This window comes from Heterodontus francisci, chromosome 25 (genome assembly GCF_036365525.1).
Source record: "Heterodontus francisci isolate sHetFra1 chromosome 25, sHetFra1.hap1, whole genome shotgun sequence".
Lineage (NCBI taxonomy): Eukaryota > Metazoa > Chordata > Chondrichthyes > Heterodontiformes > Heterodontidae > Heterodontus > Heterodontus francisci.
This window is the reverse complement of record NC_090395.1, coordinates 67,358,809-67,383,404: the sequence shown is the minus strand read 5'-3', so window position 1 is coordinate 67,383,404 and position 24,596 is coordinate 67,358,809. Positions and strand designations below refer to the sequence as shown.

General features: G+C 42.0%; 1 protein-coding gene across 1 annotated transcript; it reads left to right on the top strand.

The window, feature by feature from the left end:
- Positions 1–5,550: 5,550 nt before the first annotated feature.
- On the top strand, positions 5,551–19,836 carry LOC137383963 (protein phosphatase 1 regulatory subunit 15B). Its single transcript, XM_068057431.1, has 2 exons — positions 5,551–7,364; positions 15,798–19,836. The coding sequence occupies exons 1-2, from the start codon at positions 5,904–5,906 to the stop codon at positions 15,990–15,992; spliced, it is 1,656 nt and encodes a 551-aa protein (XP_067913532.1). The 5' UTR covers positions 5,551–5,903; the 3' UTR covers positions 15,993–19,836.
- Positions 19,837–24,596: the final 4,760 nt, after the last annotated feature.

The window sequence follows — 24,596 nt, the reverse complement described above, 5'->3', positions numbered from 1 at the left end:
TGTGCGCCCTCTCCCTTGGTCCCTGTGCCAGCCAGAGCACTCCACACTTCAGTGGAAGTAGGTATGAGGAGCTGACATACAGTGCTCCATGAGTATTCAGTCTCATGTGCCCTTCAGTACTATACCTGCAGATGTCTGGTTTAGCATCTCAAGGCAAATTCAAATTATGGTAATCAGCAATTAGGATCTATGTGCTAACTCTAATCAGTCAAGCAGATGTGTCTTATTAACGAAGCACTCATTTAGCACTTGTTTTCACTCTTTGGCCAAAATAGCCCCCTTGGACTTTTCAATCTGGGAAGGATGCATATAAGAGGTGATCTTGTGGCGGTGTGTACGATAGTAACTTGTCTGGAAAAGTTAATCCTGAGTACTACAATAAATTAAACAGGGTGGAGTAAGACAAGGAGACAAAGGTTTAAACTTGTAAAAGGTAACTTTAGGCATGAATTCAGCAAGTCCTTTTTCATGTTGAGTGGTGAAGATGAAAACTTTGGACTCATTTATGATACAGTTAGACAGGGGTAGTTTATTAAAATTGGCCAGATGGATTTCCATGTCTGTAAGGATCTTGTGACCTTGTGTGCAACCATTAACCTGCCCAACTCAAGTTAAGTTGTCCTGTAAAACTTGATAGACTGTTAGAATCACCACCATTTCTCAGTGCTCCTGTAAGGAGTGATTATGGAATAGCACAGAAGGACTTTGTCATAATATCAAAATGGCAGTGGATTTTGCAGCCTTGTGCAGTGAATTTCTGCCTTGCAAGATGACACCACTCCTTTGAGCAATGTTTTGTAAATTTCAGATGGAATTCCTGGTTTTCACCATTTAAAACTTGCATGCAACCATTTGCAGGGCCTGACCAAGGTAACTATCCACAGACCCAGGTTGGAGGTGGCCCGTGTGGGTGGGTGAACGAAGTCGCTGTGCTACCTGTCTCTCTTCTGCAGCCTTATCCGTGTTGTAGTGGTCCTGGGGATGGAGCACACGGTGTCGACCAGACCCTTGAGACTTTCTGCGACTGGCGGGCACCGCAGGGACTGGAGTGTCTAGTGGACACAGTTGGCAATGTTTAATTTTATATGTTTTGTTAAGTTTTGTTCTTCGCTGTTGTGCTGCTTCTAAACGGGGGCACTTTTGCTCTTTTTGTTTGATGTTGCTGGGGCAACCCATTGTCTCCTTATGGTTTTATTAAAGAAAACACATACAATTGAGTTTTCTGCTGTTAAAGCGATATCTTAACTGGTAACAGCAATGTTGTTTTCTAGATAGTGCTGCCATACAACAAAACAGTCAGACTTTAGCTGCTCACTGTAGGGAACAGAAACCAAAACTGCTGTGAGTGCACAGAAAGTTGGTGAGCATTTGAAAGTGAAAGATAGGTTAACGCTTTGCACGGTCTTTGAGAGAATGTATTTCTTATGAAGGCTCTTGCACCAGAAAACTTTTTTTTCCTTTTAGATGTGGAATAGGCTGCCATTAATTTCCATCATTTTAAGTTTTTATCTCTACCCCTTCTGTTACTACCGCATGATGTGCATAGCAACGTAGGAATATTCAGAACAGGTATTCTGCCATTCAGCCCCTCGAGCCTGTTCTGCCATTCAAATAAAACATGGCGGATCTGCACCTCTACTTCATTTACCCAACTTTGTTGCATATTCCCAACAAAAATCTGTCAGTTTTGAAAGCTCCAATTGTCCCTCAGCAACCATAGCCTTTTGTGGGAGAAAATATCAGGTCCTACTACATTGTCAAATACAAACACACTCCTCTGAGCGCAGTATCTGACATTCCTAGTCTAGTATTTTCACCATCCATTAATTCTTCCATTCAGAATCTGCTTTCTGGGTGAAGGAGCTCTCCAAAAATTTGGAACAGTTACTGCAAGTGTCCAACAAAGCAATTTTTGTAAAAACTCCAGATAATCTTTTTTTCTTTACTTTTACATTCTGCCCTCTGAGTCGGAAGGTTGTGCATTCAAGTCCCACTCCAGGACCTAGGTGCAACAATCCAGGCTGACGCTCGAGTGCAGCACTAAGGGAGTTGGAGATGAGCTGTTAAATCAAGATCCTGCCTGCACTTTCAGGTGGACGTAAAAGATCCCATGGCACTATTTTGAAGAACAGGTGAGTTATCCCTGGTGTTGTGGCCAATATTTATCCCTCAATCAACATTACAAAAACAGATGACCTGGTTATTATCACATGGCTGTTTGTGTGAACTTGCTGTGTGAAAATGACTGCTGCGTTTCCTGCATCACAACAGTGACTGGCCTCCCTGAGAGCAGGACAGAGAGAATGTTTTAAGGACTCATTGAAAAGGGGGACAAATTGACATCGGTGCATGGGAGGAACTTGTCACAAACAATAGCATGTGGCAGCGCCTCATCCAACAAGCTGCCACACAACCGGAAACTGACCACATAAACTCTGCTGCGGAGAAGTGACGAAAGTGGAAGGAGAGCAGAACCCTAGTTTGAGAACCCGCCTCCCCGACCCCCGCGCACTCCCCCCCCCCCACCCCCCTTCCTCAGGGCAACTCCCGTCCTTTCTGTCCAAAGATCTGCTGCTCCAGGATTGGCCTGTTGGATCACCAGAGGACGCACAAACCATGAATGCTCGGCTGATGTCATCCTCGCGTCGAGTGACTGACGATAACAATAACAGTGACTAAGCTTCAAAAGTAATTAATTGGTTAGAAAGCCCTTTGGGATGTCCATTCGTCAATAGCATTAAATAAATGCAAGTTTTTTTTCTTTATATTGCATCCAATGACTATTCTTAACGAAAGGCGGCACAGCGGTTAGCACCGCGGCCTCACAGCTCCAGCGACCTGGGTTCAGTTCTGGGTACAGCCTGTGTGGAGCTTGCAAGTTCTCCCTGTGACCGGGTGGGTTTCCGCCGGGTGCTCCGGTTTCCTCCCACAGCCAAAGACTTGCAGGTTGATAGGTAAATTGGCCATTGTAAATTGCCCCTAGTGTAGGTAGGTGGTAGGAGAATGGTGGGGATGTTGTAGGGAATATGGGATTAATGTAGGATTAGTATAAATGGGTGGTTGTTGGTCAGCACAGACTCTGTGGGCTGAAGGGCCTGTTTCAGTGCTGTATCTCTAAATAAAATAAACATTCCTGCTGCATTGCAGTAATCAATAATTAAATAAGCCAGACATTTTTTCATTGTACTTACGTCTCAATAAAGTTTTCAGAAACTCAAGAAGCATCAGTAGTATGTAATAGAGACATAATGACCTGAATGACCTGTTTCTTTGCTGTAAGATGCAATCATTTTCATGATAAAATGTTGGAAACTGGAGATTGAAGGTGAAATCTGTGAGAAAAGAAAAATACTGCGGATGCTGGAAATCTGAAATAAAAACAGAAAGTGTTGGAAATACTCAGCAGGTCTGGCAGCATCTGTGGAGAGAGAAGCAGAGTTAACGTTTTAGGTCAGTGACCTTTCATCAGATTTTTTTCCAGTTCTGATGAAAGGTCACTGACCTGAAACATTAACTCTGCTTCTCTCTCCACAGATGCTGCCAGACCTGCTGAGTTTTTCCAGCACTTCCTGTTTCTATTTGGGGGAAAAGAGTTAAATGAACCTTTTATCAGTTTTTTATAGACACTTTGTGAAATTTTATCATTGTGTTACTTCTGTGTGGCATTGTCAAGATGGAGATGAAGCATGGATCTTCTTTATCCTTAAATATAAAGGGTTTGCTAAACACTTTTGTTAATGAAGACATTTCTCCTTTAAATGGATACTTGTTTGGAGCCTGACACATTCCCTTTAAGCTAAATAAAAATAGACAATGCTAGAGATACTCAGCATGTCTGGCAGTGTCTGTGGACAGAGAAACATGTTGATGGCTTTCATCAAAACTGGAAAAAAGTTCCCTTTAAGGTTTACATGTCTCAAGTTCAATAAACCTATCATAAATTCATGAAAGCACAGTCAGTATGTTTACAGACCAGGCAATCCCTTTTAAAACATTTATCAAGGTGCAGGGAAATGATGTAGCTTGCACTTTGCACTCATTGTCATTTTACAAAAGTAAGATTATACAGATTAACTCTTTGTTAACTCATTTGCAACGCTCCAAAGTCATACATAGCATAGGACAGCTGTAAAGTAAGTCTACCTCCGTAGTGTTCTCAAAAACCTTCTCCCCTGCAATGCTCCCCACCATTTAAAAATTTCAGTCTAACATTTTCGTTTAGGTAGCTTAACTGCTTCTGTGTAAGACCAAATGTTTTGTGAAGTTCTCCGCTGTGGTCTTGTGTCAGTTTTGAACTGGGGATTCTGCTTGGTTGTGATAGCCCATTCTCATTGCTGCTGATACTTGCTGTCAAGGCAAATACATGAATAAAAGGCAAACACATTAATATTTTGGGCCAAAAGTCAGACAGTGACTGACATTTGCAAAAGCAGACACCAGCGCACCCTCGGGAGAGGAGAGTTGGCAGTGGGAGGGTTCCCAACCCTCCAGGATTGCCCTGGAATCTCCAGGAATTGAAGATTAATTGCATAAAATTCTTTCTTTTCTTTTGGGCCTCCTTATCTCGAGAGACAATGGATACGCGCCTGGAGGTGGTCAGTGGTTTGTGAAGCAGCGCCTGGAGTGGCTATAAAGGCCAATTCTGGAGTGACAGGCTCTTCCACAGGTGCTGCAGAGAAATTTGTTTGTTGGGGCTGTTGCACAGTTGGCTCTCCCCTTGCGCCTCTGTCTTTTTTCCTGCCAACTACTAAGTCTCTTCGACTCGCATAAAATATAAACAGAAAATTCTGGAAATAGCAGGTCGGGAAGGATTTATGTTACAGAGTTGCAGCATTCATAGTATTTTACTTTTTGTATTAATCTCCTCGGCACTGCAACAAAGAACTGTGGAGAGAGAAGCAGAGTTAATGTTTCAGGTCAGTGACCCTTCTTCAGAACTAGCAAATATTAGAAATGTAAAAGGTTATAAGCAAGTAAAGCGGGGGTGGGGCAAGAGATAATGAAGGAGAAGGTGTAAATAGGACAAGGTCACAGAATAGCTGACCAGAAGGTCGTGGAGCAAAGGCAAACAATATGTTAATGGTGCGTTGAAAGACAAAGCATTAGTGCAGATAGGGTGTTAATGGACTGAAAATTGAACAGCCACAAGTACCAACATGAAAAAAAAGTGGGTAAGCAAACTGAACAAACTTTTGTTTCATCTTTTCTTTCTTTACTTGTCCTACTACCATCTCCTTTGTCTTGTACTATCATCCCTTTCGTCATTTAACTTATCCTGCCTTCCACCCTATCACAGATCTTTCGTTTTGTTCTACCCTCACTTCCCTTTGCATTTGCCTACAAGGTTATATCTCTAACTTTTCCCTATCCTGATGAAAAGACCTGAAACATTAACTCTTGTTTCTCCCTCCATAGACAGTGAGCATTGCAAGCAATGTCTTTCGCCACTGCGTTAATGCTTCCTTGCGGAGTTGCCTTGCAGGTCCCCGTTGAGGCCATCATCCTAGCTAGGTGGCAGCAGCGGGCGGGGCGTGCCCGACACTCCTCGGCGTCTGACGAAATCGCAGTCGCCCGCCAACTGCCCATCAGTCCGCCTCGGGAGATGGCGGAGAGTAGGTGTGAGGATTGTTGCTGGGGGATGATGTATGGCGGGTGTTTGACTTCACAGCGGCATCACCACCATTACCATCATCATCACCGTCACCATCATCACCACCTTTGCCTCCGCCATCTCCCGCTGTTCGGTTCACAGATTGGGCGCGGAAGCCTGTTTATCCACAAAATGGCGGCGGGGCCCGTGTGAGGACGACGATGAACAATTAAGGAATAATTGATAGCGAAAGGCGGTCAGTCAATTCTGTGTGGGGTTTTTTTTCGTCATTATTTTTGTTTTTAATTTTCCAATGAATTGCGATCCTCTCCCTCACGGTCGAGCCCCCGCGGCCGCCGGTTCCTGCAGTGACGGCGGCCCGGGAGAAGGCCGTATCCGGCCCGCTCTCGACCAGAGTCCGTGGATGAGACTATTATACTTTTTTTACAAGCCCGCCATGGTTCTTTTCCACCGATGGGAGGGGGAGCCCAGTCAGACCCGCGGGCCGAGCCTCCTCGAGCCGGTCCTGGATAAAATGCGAGGCGGCTCGGACTGGAGGAGCGAGGAGGAGGCCGAGCCCCCGCTCGGGGGTCTCTGGGCCACTGTCTGGCACTGGGTGGGCGCTGCCCAGCAGCAACAGGAGGCTCCGGGCCTCTTCTCTCCGGAGGACCTGCCGCGTCCTCTGCTCGACTTCCAAAGCCCCGAGGCCTCCCCGCGGCCACAGCTCCCAGCATCAGGCTTCCCGGGTCTGCTGGGGAAAATGTGTGGGAGAGTCTACCCGGGGCCCCTGGAAGCACCCAGCAGCCAACCAGGCCTGTTACACCCCCCAAACCTGCAGAGGCTGAGCTTGGATCTGAATCAGTGGAGTTCTGACTATCCAGCACCTTCTGTGCAGCAGCTGGTAGCCTCAGGAAAGTGTGACTTCAGCATTCAGGCAAATCTACCAGGGCTGCCCCTTTCTGCCACTGAGAGAATGGAGAAGCCCATAGAATTTTCCCATTGCTATGGAAAGGTGGACATTATCACCCCGGATCTGGACAATGGTTATTCCAGCTTGGAAGAGGAGCATGCTGGCTCTCAACAGCAATACATTGGATATCCGGACAACGGGCTGCCTCCTGAGCTTGAACCCGACATAGACATCTGCTCTGAAGGTAATGACCTGAAGGACAACACGGGTACTTGTGTAGAAAATGAAGCAGTTTTGCTGCACCTTTCTGTTGACTCGACCATGCCCAAACCTGATTATTTGGATATTGAGGATAGGATTATATCCTTGGGAGACAATGTGTGGGGTAGCGATGAGACTGACAGTGATGAATCTGAGGGTGATGCAGAGGAAGAGGAAAACTACTATCCCTTGTCCAGACCTCACTGCTCCAATAAAACAATAGCTTATATTTTAGGAAGCAACTCCAGTAGTGATGAAGATGATGAAGACAGTGAGAAGGACGAGGATAGCGACTGGGACGATGATGGATTTGACAGTGATGGCAGTTCTGAACTTTCAGACACTGAGGAAGAACTATTGAGTTCTTTGGCAGGGACCTCTGATCCCTATAACCTTATGAATTTTCAAGCCTGTATTAAAACACAGCAACAAGTGGAAACCAGAACTGCATTTGAGTCCAGTTGTCCCCAGCAACCCGTGTTGTGCACCCTTGTGCTAGAAGACGATTCGGACAGACTAGACAGTGGATTTTCTGACGAACTTCAAGGTGAACTACAGCAAACATTCGCCCAGTTGGCATTAGAAAAAAAACACTCCAAAAAGGTAATTGGTTTTGATTTCCATATGTCAAATAGCAATGTAAATTGAGGATTTAAGGTAATGTGATGAAGTAAAAGTTTTCGAATAATGGTATCCAATTCTATGAATTTAAAACCCGAAATTTCTGCATTGGCCACATTCTTTGAACATTGTGTGAATCTCTTAACACGGTAGTCTGGTAGAAGCAGTTGAACTGGCTTTTGGGTATTGGTAATGGATGCTGCACAGATTAATATATATGTTTCACTATTTCAGTGTATTTGTGCAAATTTGTTTCTACAGAAAATTAGATTACGTACTTGTGCTGGAATGTTTCTAGCTAACACATGATACTCTGAAATTTATTCAGTGTGATTTATGTCATTCCAGAAATTTGAAGCAATATATTTAAGTTGGAAGTATATGTTTTAGAAATATCTTGATGAAAATGTTTTCTACAGAACTTTTATGGTATGATGTGCATTTGATTTAACAAGATGTGTGGGACCCCTGGTGGTTTGGTGGGTGGGTTAACCACATGGCAAGTAATATGCTGTCCAGTCAGAAGTGTGATCCCTGGTTTAGCTGTGTTAGATGAAGCACTGCAGTTGGCCTCTGCATCCCTGGTAAGAGTGAAGAATCTGCCAGGTTTCTTGCTGGATATCGCCAGCTGTGCTGGAAAGCTTAGAGGCAGCTGGGTGTTAGGATTGAGCCTGGTATCGCACGTGCTGCAGTTTTGAGTTTGCATGATGTCTCTCTGCTTCTGAACGTATCCTTGAGACTGTATCTCTGCCTGATTGCCCACTAGCTGAGAGAAAATTGGGTGGGGTAGGCCTGAAGGGGGAAGAGATAGCAATGCATGTACTGCTGTTGGGAGAGATCTGCAGAAAATACTTTTGGACTGCCTTTATGCTTAATGTTTTCCTTCATTGCACTTGCGTTAATGCAGAAGACGCACCTCTTTTAAAGAAATGTGGCATTTAGCATTTTCTTATTGCTACAACAATGTTTATGCACTGTGACATTCTATGGGTGACCTCTAATGCATTCGAAAGAGATGGTGCAGACTTGAGCTAAGAGGCCACCTTTTGTTCTGTCATTGTGATTCTTGGTTGTGAAGATCATGGATTTAGTAGGTGTGAAGAAACCATGATGACATACTGCCTTGCATCATCTAGACAGTAGATTTTACAGCTAGGGAGTGGCTGTGGTGGAGGGAGTTTCGGCTGGTCAATGAGGTGCTGATCAAGCAGACCGCTTTGACCTGATGTCGAATAGAAAGTATATCTTGGGAGTCACGAATACCCACCGTCTGACCTGCTAGAATTGCTATGGAACGTTATGTGGCTTACCCAGTTGAATTTCTCATCAGCGATGACCCCTGTGTTTTTGGCGGGTGCGGGGGGAAATGCTTTGGTAGTGTGGGGTGGCTTCATTGATGGTAATGTCATTGAATGTCAAGGGCACGTGATTAGACTCTCAGAGATGTTCATTACCTGGCATTTGTGTGGCATGAGTTTTGCTTGCCACTTGTGGGATCATGGCAGAGGTGAGAGAATTAAAACAATTTATTTCCTATGTTCTTTACTATTTGGCTTTTCTTCATGGAATTAAATAATAAACAGATAATAAAAATGGACTAAGAAAATAGGTAAGCTCTTTGTGCACACACAGCAGAAACACAAGTGTACCTTTGGAAATTCTAGTAACTGCCTTGAATTTTGACTTTCAGCCAACTTTTAAAAATTCATTCTTGGGGTGTGGGCATCAGTGGTAAAGCTGGCATTTTACTGTCTGTTCTAGTGCAATACTAAATCTGCAAGGACATTGTTCTCATCTGTGTTAACTTGGCGATGTCTGACTCCTGTTAAGTAATCACCATTGCAGTAGTCTTTGTGTAAGCAATGCTATGAATCAGAAATTGGGTAACGGATTGCTAAGCCATGTGTGGAAAGTTTTGTAAAGTCTACAGAAGGAAATTTTCCATTAATAATAGGTGATTTTACACTATTGTTGAGACAATATCTAGCTTTAATGCTTGAGATAATCTTTTTGGGGGGTTTTGTCCAGGTTGATCCTATACGGTTGAAATTGAAGCACGATTTTGACAAGACTCGTTATCAGTAATAAACTTTTCAAGAAGTTGAGACAAAGTCCAGAGCGAGCATTAGCTGCTGATCTATATTAAAAAGCAATACATTCTTCTCCATACTTCCCTTAATCATTAATCAACTTTAGAAAGGATTACTTGGTGAGTCAGTAGGGGTAGATAAAAGTTCTCACGCTCTTGTGAACTCCAAATTTCAAAGAGTTTTGGAACAATTTTGATTTGACTTCCTGCCACATGATACTTATTGCATATCTAACCTTTTATGGAGTCAAAATTCATTCTGTTCTGGGCTTGACACTGGTCAGTTTTTAATGTGGCTCACTTTTCTGCATGTAAAATTTATTCCACTGCACTCACTCCATACCTCCTTTAGGGAATGGCTTGTTGGCTGTAATTTGCTTACAGCCTAAAATGTATCTGAACATTTTGTACAGTAGCTTCCCAGCATTTAGGGTGTGGGTTTAGTTCCTGATTCGTGTCTTTCTTGCAGCTGATTTGCATCAAGTTCATCTAGTGCTGCTGGGTTGGGTGTTGCTCCCATAATGGAGAGCAGGGTGTGTGTTTTAACCTGAAAAAATTCAATACTGTAGACCTGTTGAATCAGTGCAGTGATTGTGCAGTGTTTTGTTTTTGAAGCATTCTGTCTTCATTGACTTTCCACTTTTTATAAGCTTGAGTATAATTCTTTATGGATTATATTTTACATCATACTTCAAAATTTTGCCTCCTGTAGCATTGCTTTTATAATTGGAAAATATGAAGTCAACACGGGCACTGACAGATACTGATTTCACAAAAAGATTTCATAATAAAAGATTGGATTTTGGCTTGACTTCCCCTCTCTCTCCCTTCTCCTCCCCACCCTATGCAGATCTAAAGAAAGCAGGAGTGGAATCATGTTGATTTGGATCCCATTTGAGAATCTTATTTACATTCTTTCCAAATTTAGAATGTTTGTCAAGGTTGTTATAATGGGATGACTTATAATGTGATCATCAGAAACCTCAACATCATGCAATTCCCTGTAATATAGTGACTGCAATTCGAAACTGTAACTAGTCAGGATTCCAGGAAACTGGTTTGTGTTTTTTGGTAGTTTGAGCTTTTGTCACACTGCTGTTAAATTAGAAACACGTCATAACTTGGTGTGCAACTGTAACTAGTCAGGATTCCAGGAAACTGGTTTGTGTTTCTTGGTAGTTTGAGCTTTTGTCACACTGCTGTTAAATTAGAAACATGTCGTAACTTGGTGTGCATCCCACCTGTTTTAAAAGATGCTCCTATTTGAGGCCCTTTCACAGGACCTCTAGCTTTTGCTATTTTTCTTTCATGGTTGCAGAATATGAAATGCATATCATAGACCAACTGTGAAAAATGCTTGGCACCTGAAGAGTATTGAAGTGTGTGGTGCTTTCATTCCATAAACGCTCCATGTAACAGTAATAGTGTGACTTAGTTATTCAATTAATAAGAATGAAATGAAGTGTGAATAACTAGAATCTGCAGGGGGTTTCAGACCAGTTTGAGAATGTGAAGTTCCATGTTTTGATAGTTACCCTGTAGAACTTACAATTGCCTGAATTGGATGATCTGAATTAGTTACAGAAATTGTAGTTGCCTGTTAAGACACCGCCAATTGCATGTTGGTACTGACAACTCCATGGTGACTTCTGGGTACACAAATCTTGTGAATTTTTTTCTAATCTTTGAAGGTTTCCCACTGTTCATTTACCACCATACCATTTAGTTTATTTACCTAATTTATCTTGGCCAGTTCTCCCCTCATACCTACATAATTGGTTTTGTTTGAGTTTAGGGTTCATGTTTGTGATTGGAGTATGCCATTCTTAAACTGAAGGTGGAATTCAGTGATATTATGATCACTATTTCCCAGTGGGTCTTTACTATGACATTACCAATAAACCCTGCTTCATTACACAATGCTAGATTCAAGATGGCTTTATCCCTAGTCGGTTCTGCAACGTATTGCTCCAAGAAACAGTCCCCAAAACCATTCTACAAACTCATCACCTAGACCACTCTTGCTAATTTCATTGTCCAGTCTATACGAAGATTAACATCCCTCACAATTATTACATTGCCTTTGTTACAAGCTCCAATAATTTCTTGTTTTAATGCTCTGTCCAGCAGTATAACTACTGTCAGGGGACCTATAAACTACTCCCAGCAGTGTTTTCTGATTCTTGCTATTCCTAATTTCCACCCACACTGATTTCTACTTCATGATCTTCTGATGCCAGATCCTTTCTCACTAATTATATAATTATACCATTATATAATTCTTTACTATTAAGGCTACCTCTCTTCCTTTGCTATTCTGTCTGTCTTTCCGAAATATTGTGTACCCTGGAATATTTATTTCCCAACCTTGATCACTGTGTCATGTCTCTGTAATGGCGATTAAATCTAAATCATGTACCTCTATTTGTGTCACTAGTTCATCTATCTTATTGCAGATGCTTTTTGCATTCAGGAAAAGAACCTTAAATTTCACTTTTTACTTCTGTTCCCTGCAATGAACTTAATTGCTCAAGTACAATTTTAGTTAATCTCTGTCCCTTCCTGTCCCATTCTCCTTGTCTTTACCCACAACTCTATACTGTTGGATGACTCGACCTTTCTCTTTGGATTTCTAAGTCTCCTTTCACCTGAACTCTCTTCCACCGTCGCCCCCCCCGGCCCGGTTAGATCACAATCCCTAGCCTTATATGCTCTGTCCCTTCCTGCCCCAATCTGGTTATCATTACCCTTATTGCTATCTTGTTCTCATGCCTTCTCTTCTCTCTTTAATTTATCACATCTTCCATCACTTGATCCCTCGCCCTCACTATTTAGTTTAAAGCCCTCTCTGCCACCCTCGTTATACGACTCGCCAGAACACTGGTCCCAGCGGTACAGCTCCCACTTTCCCCGGTACTGGTGCCAGTGCCCCATGAATCGAAACCCATTTCATTATAGCCTTGGTCCAAACGTGGATAAAAGAGCTGAACTCCAGAATTGAGGTGAAAGTGACTGCCCTTGACATCGAGGCAGTATTTGACTAACCATTTGACCAAGTAGCTGAAAATGATTGGGCCTAGGACGGTACCCTAAGGAGCTTCTGCAGCAGTATTCTGGGGATGAGATGATTGGCCTCCAACAACCACAACCATCTTCCTTTATGCTAGGTATGAGTCCAACCAGTCCATGTTTTCCCCCTGATTTCCATTGACTTCAATTTTACTAGGGTTCCTTGATGTCACTCTCAGTCACAGCTACCTTGATGTCAAAGACAGTCACTTTCATCTCACCTCTGGAATTCTCTTTTGTCCATGTTTGGGTGAAGGCTGTAATGAGGTCTGGAACTGAGTGCCCCAGCAGAACCCAAGCTGTGCACCGTGTATGCAGATGTTATTGCTGAGTAAGTGCTGCTTGATAGTGCTGTCAGTGACTCTTTCTGTCACTTTGCTGATTGAGAGTAGACTGATGGGGTGGTAATTGGATTTTGTGGACAGGGCATACCTGGGCAATCTTCTACATTGTCAGATAGGTGCCTGTGTTGTAGCTGTATTGGAATAGCTTGGCTACTAGGGGTGCAACTAGTTCTGGAGCACAGGTCCTCAGTACTACAGCTGGGATGTTGTCAGTGCCTTCAGCTGTTTCTTGATATCATGTGGAGTGAATCGAATTGGCTGAAGGCCGACATCTGTGATGCTGACAACCTCAGGAGGAGGCAGAGATGGCTTATCCACTCGGCATTTCTAGCTGCAGGTGGTTGCACATGCTTCAGCCTTGTCTTTTGCACTTAAGGGCTCGGATCTCCCATCATTGAGGATGGGGATGTTTGTGGAACCTCCTCCTCTGGTTGGTTGTTTAATTGTCCTTAATTGTCCACCACCATCCATGACTGGGTGTGGCAGGACTGTAGAGCTTTGATCTGATCTGTTGGTTGTGGAATCACTTGGCTGTATCACATGCTGCGTCTGCCATTTTGCATTCATGTAGTCTCGTGATGTAGCTTCACCAAGTTGACCTGATTTTTAGGTATGCTTAGTGCTGCCCCCGTGCTGCTCTCCTGCACTTTTTATTTCATCAGGGTTGATCCCCTGGCTTGATGGTAATAGAGTGAGGGATATGCTGGGTCATGAGGTGACCAATTGTGGCTAAATACAGTTTCGCTGTTGAAGGCCCACAGTGCCTCATGGATGCCCAGTTTTGATCTGCTACATCTGTTCTGATCATGCACGTCTTCGCACTTTTCCATAAAATTTCATCTGTAATTGGTCGGCCTGTTTACATATTTTTGTCTGTAACCCATCACATTGAACTGCCCCTCCATGATTTGGTATTTGTGGGACTGCTAATTTACATTGCATTCCATTTGCTTTATTTAGTTTCTACTAGTGTTGGAGATATTTATAGGCCTGTTGAATGAAGGCACACTAGCACGTCAGGAAATCACCCCTCTACAGAGTGACTGAAATCATTACTGAAAGTAGTGGCCATTTTGGGTTTCAATGTATCAAACAAAGAATTCAGGATTTAAACTGCTTTAATTCAACAACTTGCATTTGCATTCAGGAACTTGAGGTTAAAACAGGCCATGCTTGGAAACTTAAATCCCAATTGTCTTGCTGGGGGGGGCGGGGGAAAGGCATTGATACCTGGCAATAAACTGAAAATGCTGGAAATACTCAGGTCTGGTTGCATATGTGGAGAGAGAAACTGGTGTTAACGTTACAGGTCCATGACCTTTCATCAGAACTGCAACTTCTGTCTCTCTGTCGACATATACTGCCCGACCTGCTGAGCATATCAGGCATTCTGTCTTTATGTAAAGTTTCCAGCATCCACAGTATTTTGCTTTTGTGTTGAGATTTGGCAATTCTATTACGCTGAAAAGACAGCCAAACTGGAGTGTCTCACTGGTGAGGTGGCTGATATTACTGAAAGAATGCGAGCACCTTGCCAGCAAAAAAAAATTCTTCTTCGTCCTTGACCAACGTCCCATTTGAAATCAATTCCCTTCCTTTTACACTTGAGTCAATTCAAACAAGGGTTCCACTGCATTGTTGTATACGATGGAAGTATAATCGTGCTTTCAATGTTGATTATAAACTGAATTGGTTGCTTGGTTACAGCAAAAAACAGATAAAACTGCATTAAAGAATAAAATGAAATCAGTGTATCAGACCCGAAAATATACATATACACAGGAAATATGGAAGCATGGTTTGTATCTCAGATAAGGTCTTGTCACTAGTTGTACTTTTACATTGGGTTAAAACTGCTGCCAAACCAGATTCCCCCGCCATTCATGCATTTCTGTACTAGGAGGTAGCAGCCACTAAAGCTCCACACTTTCATGGGTCTTGTGTTTGCTCATTAGGCTTTCAGTCCTCATCTACCAAATACAGAAACCAACCCCCACCACCAATTGCAGGTAGCTCACTGTGGTACGATGGTCTGAAATTTCAGTAGGATCATATATACTACAGTGGAGCCCATGTTTGAATTGACGCGTGTAAAGGGAAGGGAATTGATTTCAAATGGGATGTTGCTCAAGGATGAACAAGAATTCCCTTGCTGGCAGCGAAGTGCTGGTATTTTTTTCAGAAGTAGTATTTAAGATAGATGAATATCGGCCACCTCACCAGTGAGACTCCAGTTAGGCGCTGTCTTTGTAACAAAGTTGCCAGATCGCAACACCAAAGTAAAATACTGTGGATGCTGGAAATGTGAAATAAAAACAATACTGGATATACTCAGCAGATCTGGCAGCATATGTGGAGAGAGAAACAGTTTAACATTCAGTTATGATGAAAGGTCACAGACTTATAGCGTTAACACTGTTTTCCTCTCTCTGCAGATGCTACCAGACCTGCTGAGTATTTCCAGCATGTTCTATTTTTATTGCTGGATGTCAATGCTATTTTTATTTTCCCCAGCAAGACGATTGAGATTTATAATTCTTAGAGCTAGGTTTCCAAGCATGGTTTATTTTAACCACAAGTTCCTGACTGTAAATGCAAGTTGTTGAATTAAAGCAGTTTACATCCTGAGTTGTTTTTGTTAGTAGATGCATTGAAACCCATCTTGGCTGTTTCTTCCAGTAATTATTTCAGCCACTCTTAAGAGAAGTGATTTCTTGCTCTAGATTCAGTTGTCTGAACTGTTTGTTTAATGAACCAATAACTCTGGACAGATACTACATTGTACTGTTTTTTTTTAATGTGAGTTGATGTAGTACAGAAGATAGTTAGATTGAAAACTTGTTCAATGTCTCTATTTTAGTATTCAATATTTTGTAACTGCTAAAACCATTTTTTTTCTCTCCTTGCATTTAGGTTGCCTTCGATGAACACGTCACTGTGTATTATGTGAGCAGTGAAGAAATCCGTAAAGGTCCCTGGGAAGTATATGCCCGAGATCGTTGCCGGTTCCAGAAGCGAATCAGAGAGATTGAGGAATGTATTGGCTATTGTTTTACTCTTAAACACCGATGGACTGTGCTGGAAAGGTTGCAGCTGGCCAGCTGGTGATCTCCCAGAACAAATAGCTATTGAAAACATCCCTTTGTTAATAATCTCTTTGCAAATTAACCCGTAGAATTTTGTTGAAACTGTGCAACGTCACCTGTTAACTAGCAGATTAGGGGTTGTGTGTGGAATATCCTGCACAGCTACTGTGAGGCAAGCTTGTTACGGAAGCTCATTAGGAAAAATATCACCATTTGCAGATACAGCAAAATATCCAGGGAATTAAAATCGTGCTAAGACGCGCTGTCACTAAATTTCATTTGACAAGTGTGATCTGGTCTGATGATTCTAAAACTTTGACTTCACGGTTGATGCTTGTTTTCCAAAAGATAATTTTTATATAAAACTGGATGTAAATTGCTATTGGATCAATTTGTGTGACCGACCTCGAGATATACTTGTGCTTTGCTGAGGTTAAGGACATTTGTTCCAGTTACTCGAATCTTGTGTAGTATGGCACTTCGGCGATGCAATGCCTATCTTGCTGTTGACAAAAAGAAACAGCCGAAGATTTTATTTTCCCAATAAGGTTTATATATTGTGAGTGCAGTGAAGGAGGCTTATACTAAAGTATCCCTTTAAGCCTTGTTTGTAGACTTGCACAATTTCGGAGGTGACATTTAATTTCCTTCTGAGTTTTGCTCCCTGTATCTTTTTTTCATTTGCCCTTATTTTGAGATGATTTGATCATACTGTATATGCCATCTTGCAGCCTAACTGCACTATGGCTAAGCTCCTTTAACTAATTTGATTTGTTGACACAGCCAAGTTTCAGAACTCCAATGTGTTATGAAGGAAATTACTTGCACTAATGGCCTACCTCTCTCTCTTTGGATATTTTCTGAGGGTGCTGGGTATTGTTTAGCTATGATCTATAATTTTACAGGCTCTTAAAATGTTGGGCGAAAAGGGAACTGTTACTTTAGCTCCATTGGTGAAGCCGATATTGATACCACCATCTGAAGGACAATTGGGGATGGGCAACAAATGCTGGCCTTGCCAGCGATGCTCACATTCCATGAAAGAATTAAAAAAAAAAAAATCTGTTCAAGCCAATTCTGTCATCCATTTGTTAATGCCAGGAAATGTTCCTTCAAAAGGTACCAGTTTCCTAGTGAGATTTTCTTCAACTTGATAACACAGAGGAGTCTGTGTCCGTGTTGAACAGCTTTCGAGTGCACTATAATTGGATTATTTGCATGTTTGATTCATTTACAGATTCCAGTAGGAATTTCTCTGTTTCCCATTGAGAAGCATACAGCGCAGAAGGCGGCCATTTGGCCCATCATGCCTGTGCCAGCTCTTTGGGAGAGCTATCCACTTAGTTTCGCTTCCCTGCTCTTTCTCTATAGCCCTGAAATTGTTTCCCTTTTGAAAGTTGCTGTTAAATATGCTTCCACCAGCCTTTCAGACAGTGTATTCTAAATCGAACTTGCTGAGTTTCAACATTTTTTTTTACCCATTTATAAAAAGTGATTTGATGTTTCAGTGGTGCCCTGTATAGTATAAAAGGGATCCTGGTGCCAGCCTAGCTAACAGTGAGCTGGGGTATTTGCTGTTTGAACTGAAACATCCCTTTGCATTGGGTTCTCAGAAGCTACTCAACAGCTGTTTGTAACAGAAATGTTGCAGCATGTGGCAGGAACTAGTCATGATTTTAAATTTGGTTTAAACTTGACTGCAATCAAAGAGAAGAAAAAGAATCACTTTCTATTGTTCCTCTTCCCAATCTGGTTGGGATGATAACTGCATTGGAAAATGCTGTGGAATCTAAGAACTTCCCTTTTTCTTTTAAATCTGGCTGCTAGTTGTTGTTTTGGTTTATTACAACATAATATTCCACTTTGCATCATCAAATTTATAACTGACTAGTCAGCCACATCATGTGGACTGCAGTCACATGTAGACCAGACTGGGTTAGGGTAGCAGTTTCAGCCCAAGAGATTAGCAATGTAAACTGTCTGCAACTTCAGGTGAACACATTGGAAACTTGCTCCCAGTGCCCTCAGGCAAGCTAATAACCCAACATTAATGCATTGCAGAATTGTTGGTAACTGCAAAATAATATTGCATCCAATCACCATTCTGTACACAGATTATAATATAGTTAATAGCTTTTGGCTTTCTTGAAATTTAAATGCGTTGTTGCAGCTAATTGGTTTTAGATTGGTGCAGCATTTATTTTTAAGTGATTGTGCAAGTCACATCCAGAATTCAAATCCTTTTTAATCCTTTCCAAATCTTTGTTAGCCAGTATGCGCTGGGTCAGCTTCTGTTGTATTTGAATTTTATTTTTTAAATGTGTGCATTGGAAAAATTTATGTTCCTGCTTGTTTTCTGAGATGAGTTCAGTTGAATGTATTCTTTTAATGGGACAATGCATTGATATTTGTTCACTCACTTGAAGTTGTACCACTTACTTGGAAATTGGATTGAGTCAGCAATCAGCATGGCATTATTGATTTCTGTTTCAATTTGGGGATTAGGTGAGTATGAAAGTATCCTGGGTCGGGGTTTAGAGGATGCCAAGGCTTTAGGCTCAGTGAAATCTAACTGATCAAACTCAGATCAGTATCCCCACTTGGAAATAAAACATACAGATGATTCTTGGCTTCAAAAGTGCATGCTGCCTGCACTCTCCTTGATGCCATTTTTATTTATTCCATAAAGGGAAGTGTAGATTCAAATTTCTTTACACGTTGTCCTCTCTAGAGTTGTGGCATTGTGCTCCAGGACAGCAATCCTCAAGTTCGACTGTGTATAAACCATGGCTCAACAATTCCTGAACTCCCATGCTGATGCTGTATATTAAGTATTTTAGCAATCCATTTTTTCCACAGTTGATCTTAGTTACAATTTTTGAAACTCAGCCACCTGTTATCTCACTGAAATGTCACGGGCAAATCTTTACAAACAGAGGATTAGATTCTCAGTCTGATTCTCTGTAAAACTAGCATTGGGCTACCAATTTACAATGGTAAATCTGAATCTTGTTACACCTGACAACCTTAACACTTACAAGTTGAATTTTGGTACTTTACACATGTAAAAAAGAACACAGCTTGGTAGTGTTCTGTCTCAGATGCAGAAAGACTTGCCAACACTATGCTACCCTGCAGTTGGGCACTTCTACTGGCTTTAGGAGAACTGGCTTCGCACCTGGGGCAGCAGATACAATGGTGATGCTCAGACTGGAGGAGCTGTGGGACTAGAGGGTTCACAAAAGCTGACACAGCAAACCTTGCTGACTGGTATGTACATTGTCCACTTGGCACTCTGGAGTTGATGTGTCCTGACGAGAAATCTGTCATGTGCTTGGGCCCCTCCTTGCGGAAGGAAAATGAGAGGGCAAGCAAATATCTTCAGAAAATTTGAGAACAGAATTGGAAATTAAGTTAAAGTTACTGGAAATTCTTTGGGAAAAAATGCTATGTTGCAAATCCATTTTCAGTCTGTTTTTCAATCACATTCGCTTCCTCAGCTGCAACCTTAAATCTTGACCTTGTGTGTAAAAAAAAAAATGAGTGGCCTTTTTGGAGCCTGTTTTGCAACAGATAGAATTAATTTTGAACCATTTTCCCTCATTTATAGTTATTTATCGAGCAACCAATTGTATTTTTGTATAATTTTGATGCAGATTTGTAAACAATGTAAAGAAAATTGTGATTCTATTCATTTACATCAGATTTGCTAATTAGGATAAACAGCAGTTTAAAATTTAATTTATAAACCCCATCAAACTATTGTTATGTAAATAAATAACTGCAAATTTTGAGGCATCAATGTGCATTAAGTACTGAATAACCCAATACTGCTAACATTGCAAATAAAATATAATTCTGAAGCACATCAATTCCTTGTTTCACTTAATGAACCTACGCAAGTTTGAAGAAGCTGGGAATTTTCTCTTTACTATAGAGCATTAATACTGTAGGTTTCTGAATTGGACTATGCCAGCTGGTCCCTTTTTGATACCTCCCAAGTGAGGGTAGTCCCTTAATAGGATACCCAACATGACAGAGATTCCTCTTTTATCCCCTTTTAATACTGGGGGAAGAGCAATTCCCCTAAAAGTGCTTCCTCCCATGTTCTGACACGTAAATTGGGGCTATTGCTATGCCAAACGTCCGTGTAAACAGATTGCAGCTGGGATCTGCTATTGAGCACCTCCACCTATTTTCCATAGTGGTTGGTGCTTTGACAGCAATAAAATCACTATTGTGTTGTGCCAGCAAGGGCCAGGTTATTTGTTTCCAATTTTATTTTAAACTGTATCGCAAGAGACTGTGATTGATTGTGCTGGGTGCAATTGTTTGACCAATGCAGATTTGCAGCAAAATTAATGTTTTTAATTTTCCATGTATCTAACATGCTTTCAATCATACAAGATATCCCATGACCAACATGTCCTCTGTAAAACTTACTCTGTGAATGCACTTGATGTTTCCTTTATAGAATCTTAAAATGGTTACAGCACAGGAGGAGGCCATTCATCCCATGTCCGTGTTGGCTCTCTGCAAGAGCAACTCTGCCAGCCCCTCTTCTCCCACCCACCCCGCCACCTTTTCACTGCAGCTCTGCAATTTTTCAGATGATTATCCAGTTCCCATTTGAAAGCCACAATTAAATCTGCCTCTGCCACACTGAGTGCATTCCAGATCCTAACCATTCGAAGAAAAGTACTTCTTGCCTTTCACCTTAAATCGGTGTCCTCTGGTTCTCTACCCTTAAGCCAATGGGAAAAGTTTCTCCCTATCTGCTCTGTCCAACCACTCATGATTTTGAAAACCTCTATCAAACCTTTCTCCGAGGAGAACAGCCCCAACTTCTCCAGCCTGTCCTTTTAACTCAAGTCCCTCATCCTTGGAACCATTCTCAGATCTTTTCTGTACTCTCCTTAATGCCTTCACATGCTTCCTAAAGTTTGGTGCCCAGAATTGCGCGCACTACTTCAGTACACCATAACTTCCTTGCTTTTGTACTCTGACTGTTTATAAAGTCCAGGATCCTGTATGCCTTATTAACTAACAACCTGCCCTGCCACCTTCAATAATTTGTGCACATATACGCTGGTCCTTCTGCTTCTGCATTCCCTTCAAAATTGTATCCTTTTTATTGCCTCTCCCTGTTCTTCCTTCCAAAATGTATCATTATACACTTCTCCGCATTAAATTTCATTAGTCACGTGTGTTTACCAGCCCCCCCCACCACCCAACCCCGTTCCCAAAATCCACCAACCTGTCTTATGTCCTCTTGAAGTTTATCACTATCCTCACAGTTCATAATACTTCTAAGCCTTGTGTCATCTGCAAGTTTTGAAATTGTCTTGGATGCCCAAATCTTGGTAGCTTTGCTTGCTGTATATGAATGATCAACTGAGCCAGAGCTGGCACACATGTCCCATCACACTTGGTGGAAGTTTCTGATCGTGTACATGTGCAGTTTTCACTTCTCCTGGGGCTGATTAATGTTCCAGCCCAGTACAGCTTTTGTTTTGGGAAATGGTTCCATCTAAAGAATAATAGCTACACAGGTTCTATTCTGCACCTTCTGTGCTGCATAAAGGCTCAGTCACATGGTAGACGGGGCGGGTGTTCTGAATCACCAAGCCCTCTGTTCCCAGTCAGATTCTACAATGCAAGCACAGACCTATTGTGTACTGCTGCAGCTGAGGTCAAAGGTCTATTGCTGTATTATTAACCCCCTCCTTTCGCTGTGAGAAACTCCTGAATTCATATAATTTATTTGCACAAACTTTGGTATCCTTTTTATATATTTGTACAAGTGCTCCCTCTTAAACTTGCATTTATATAACACAAGAAGGTTTAAATATTTCATGGAGCAGTCACTAGCAGTCGACATTTACAACAGGGCCAGAGTCAAAATTGATATTTTAAAAATAAGTACTGCATCTCACTTTTATATATAGTGTCAACTATGGCTCAGTTGGCAACTCACATGCCTTTGAGTCAGAAGGTTGTGTGTTTAAGCCCCATTTCAGGACTCGAGTACAAAAATCTAGGCCGATGCTCCAGTGGTGCGCTGTCGAGCGCTGCTGTCTTCTGGATGAGATGTTACACTGAAACCCTGTCTCCCTTCAGGTGGACGCAAAAGATCACATAGCACTATTTGGCAGGAGAGCAGAGAAGTTCTTAATCGACATCGCAAAAACTGATTGTGCTCCTTATCGCATTGCTGTTTGAGATAAAAGCAGCAGTTGCTGGGCATTGTCATCAAGTCTGGCAGCATCTGAGGGGAGAGCAACAGTTAATGTTTTGAGTCGGATATGACTTCAGAACCAAAGGAAGGTCGAAATGTGATGGGTTTTATGCTGTTGAAAGGGGAGGAAGAACAAAAGGGCAGCAGAGATTAAATGACAAAGGTGTCATGGAACAAAAGGCAAAGGGAGTGGTAAGTGTCATGGGAGCTTGCTGTCTGAAAATTGTCTTATCAAATGTCCTCCATTATAACTCTTCAAAAGTATTTCATTGGTTGTAAAGTGCTTTGGGATGTCCTGAGGCTTTAAAGGTGCTATATAAGCACAAGTTTTTTTTTTGTCTAATCTGATATAAACATAATTCACAAATGGCAAAGTCTTCATTATCAGGTTCCCTTGTGACCTGATACATATCATGTGATACTTCATCTCGTGTCCTTGGTGTGAATTTTTGTGTTCACTAAGGTGAAGGGTGAATACTGGGGCGATAAGACAATTGTTTACGCCTAAGTGATCCTAGCACCTGGGAAGGGGCAAGCGCCAGATTAAATGCCAAATGTAAACTGACAATGCTGCTGGAAATATTCAGGTCAAGCAGCATCTGTGAAGAGGGAAACAACGTTTCAGGTCATTAACCTATTGTCATTAAATGCCAATTAGTTTTTGTCTTTTGTCTTCATTGTCTCCAATTTCTAACATCTTGTGGAAAGATGACTGACATAAGGACGGAGAAAGGAGTCTAGCCTAGCGGGGTAAAGGCAATTCTTGGGGCACTGAACTCCGCCAATCTCAGATTGGTTCAGTGCTGCCTGGATAGGGAGGGAATACACAGCCATTGCTGGCCAAAAGTGTCTCGTGCAAAATGTGCATATTGGATAAGAACAGGATTGGAATCAACTGTGAGGTTCTTCCAACATATGCTGTCGAAATGTGCATATGAACAGTGGCTGCTTGGAAGAGATGCTGCAGGTCTGCTAGCTCTCCTAGATTGTCTATTAGAGTCCACAGAGGTAATTTTATTGCTTTCTGCAGGAGCTTGCATGTCGACTTTCCAAGTCTCTCTTTTATATTCAGATCAGGAGCAGCAGGGGATCTTCATGGGGGGACTCATCCCCATCAGTCAGGTAAGTCTTTGGGAGGATAAAGCTGGACAAGCAAGTTTCATCGTGAGGTGTAAAGAAGCACTCCTGTTTCTGGTCCCTAAGGCAACTGAAAAAATTAAACTCATTTTTTTTGTGCCTCTTCTGGCCTTTGACTTGGGGCCCAAATAGAAGCAGCTGCTGTTTCTGCTGCTTGGTGCTCAGGTAAAAATGGCACATCAGACTCAGATGACTTCATTAGAGCCCAACCTGATTATTTAAAGTGGCTTTAGGTGGGTGTCATTGCCAACTGCAATTTAATATTGGTCAGATTAGGCTGAGAAAGGAGTGGGTTAAGTTCCCTGCTTTGCATGAACTGCTTCCTTGCTTGATTTCTGCACAGCAATAGTGAGGAAAGGAGTAAATTTGGGGAAAATGTATAATGTGGAATTTATGCTGGAAAGCATTTTTGTTTTGCTTCCAGTAACATTTGGTTACGGTCAAGCACCAATTAAATGCAAAGTAAGGGAGAACAAACTTGCCTTTACATAGCATCACATTTGTAAAATGTTTCCCATCTAATGAATTACTGTAAAGGCACTATTATTGGAGTAAATGTATGCAATTTGTGCACCAGCTGGCTTGACTGGCTGCCTGTGATTCGAACAACAAATATAAATGGCCATTACTTGTTTTTGGCCTTGCTGGTTGAGGGAGGAATATTGGCAGAACACCTCACTGCTGCTCTTTGAATAATGCTGTGGGATCCATTGCATCCACCTGAGCAGGTCGATGGAGTCTTGGTTTTTTTAGTCTCATCCAAAAAGTGGCTCATCCTGTACTGCTCTAGAGTGTCAGCCTTGATAATGAGTGCATCTCATATACTGGGTCTTAAATCCACAACCTTCTGACTTGGAGGTAAGAAGCACTTTTGATCGGCAGCTTGGCCCCTCACGAGTGCCTGTGGGAAATTCTGGGATGCACTCCATACAGTTTGTAGACCATTGCAATGTTTAAATAATTGTGTGCCAGAATTTGTGATGAGTTCTCTTGGCTGGTGAGACTCCTGTGTGTTGACACAGTCAGAAAATGACAATCCTGTAACTTTCCTGTTGTATTAAAATCTTCCACATCTTGATCAGCAACTCTTCTTGCTCCCTTGGTTTCTTTGTCCCTCTTTCCACCCCCACCCCAGTTTTTTAAAAAATTGTTCTTGGGATTATTTATTGCCCATTCATAATTGAGAAGGTGGTGGTGAGCCGCCGCCTTACACCGCTGCGGTCCATTTAGTGTAGGTACAACCACACTGCT

Excerpts from the sequence above, each read along its gene's own strand:
- LOC137383963 (XM_068057431.1), top strand. The coding sequence starts at position 5,904 with ATGAATTGCGATCCTCTCCCTCACGGTCGAGCCCCCGCGGCCGCCGGT. Across the intron at positions 7,365-15,797 it reads AAAAAAAACACTCCAAAAAG|GTTGCCTTCGATGAACACGT; the intron begins GTAATTGGTTTT and ends CCTTGCATTTAG.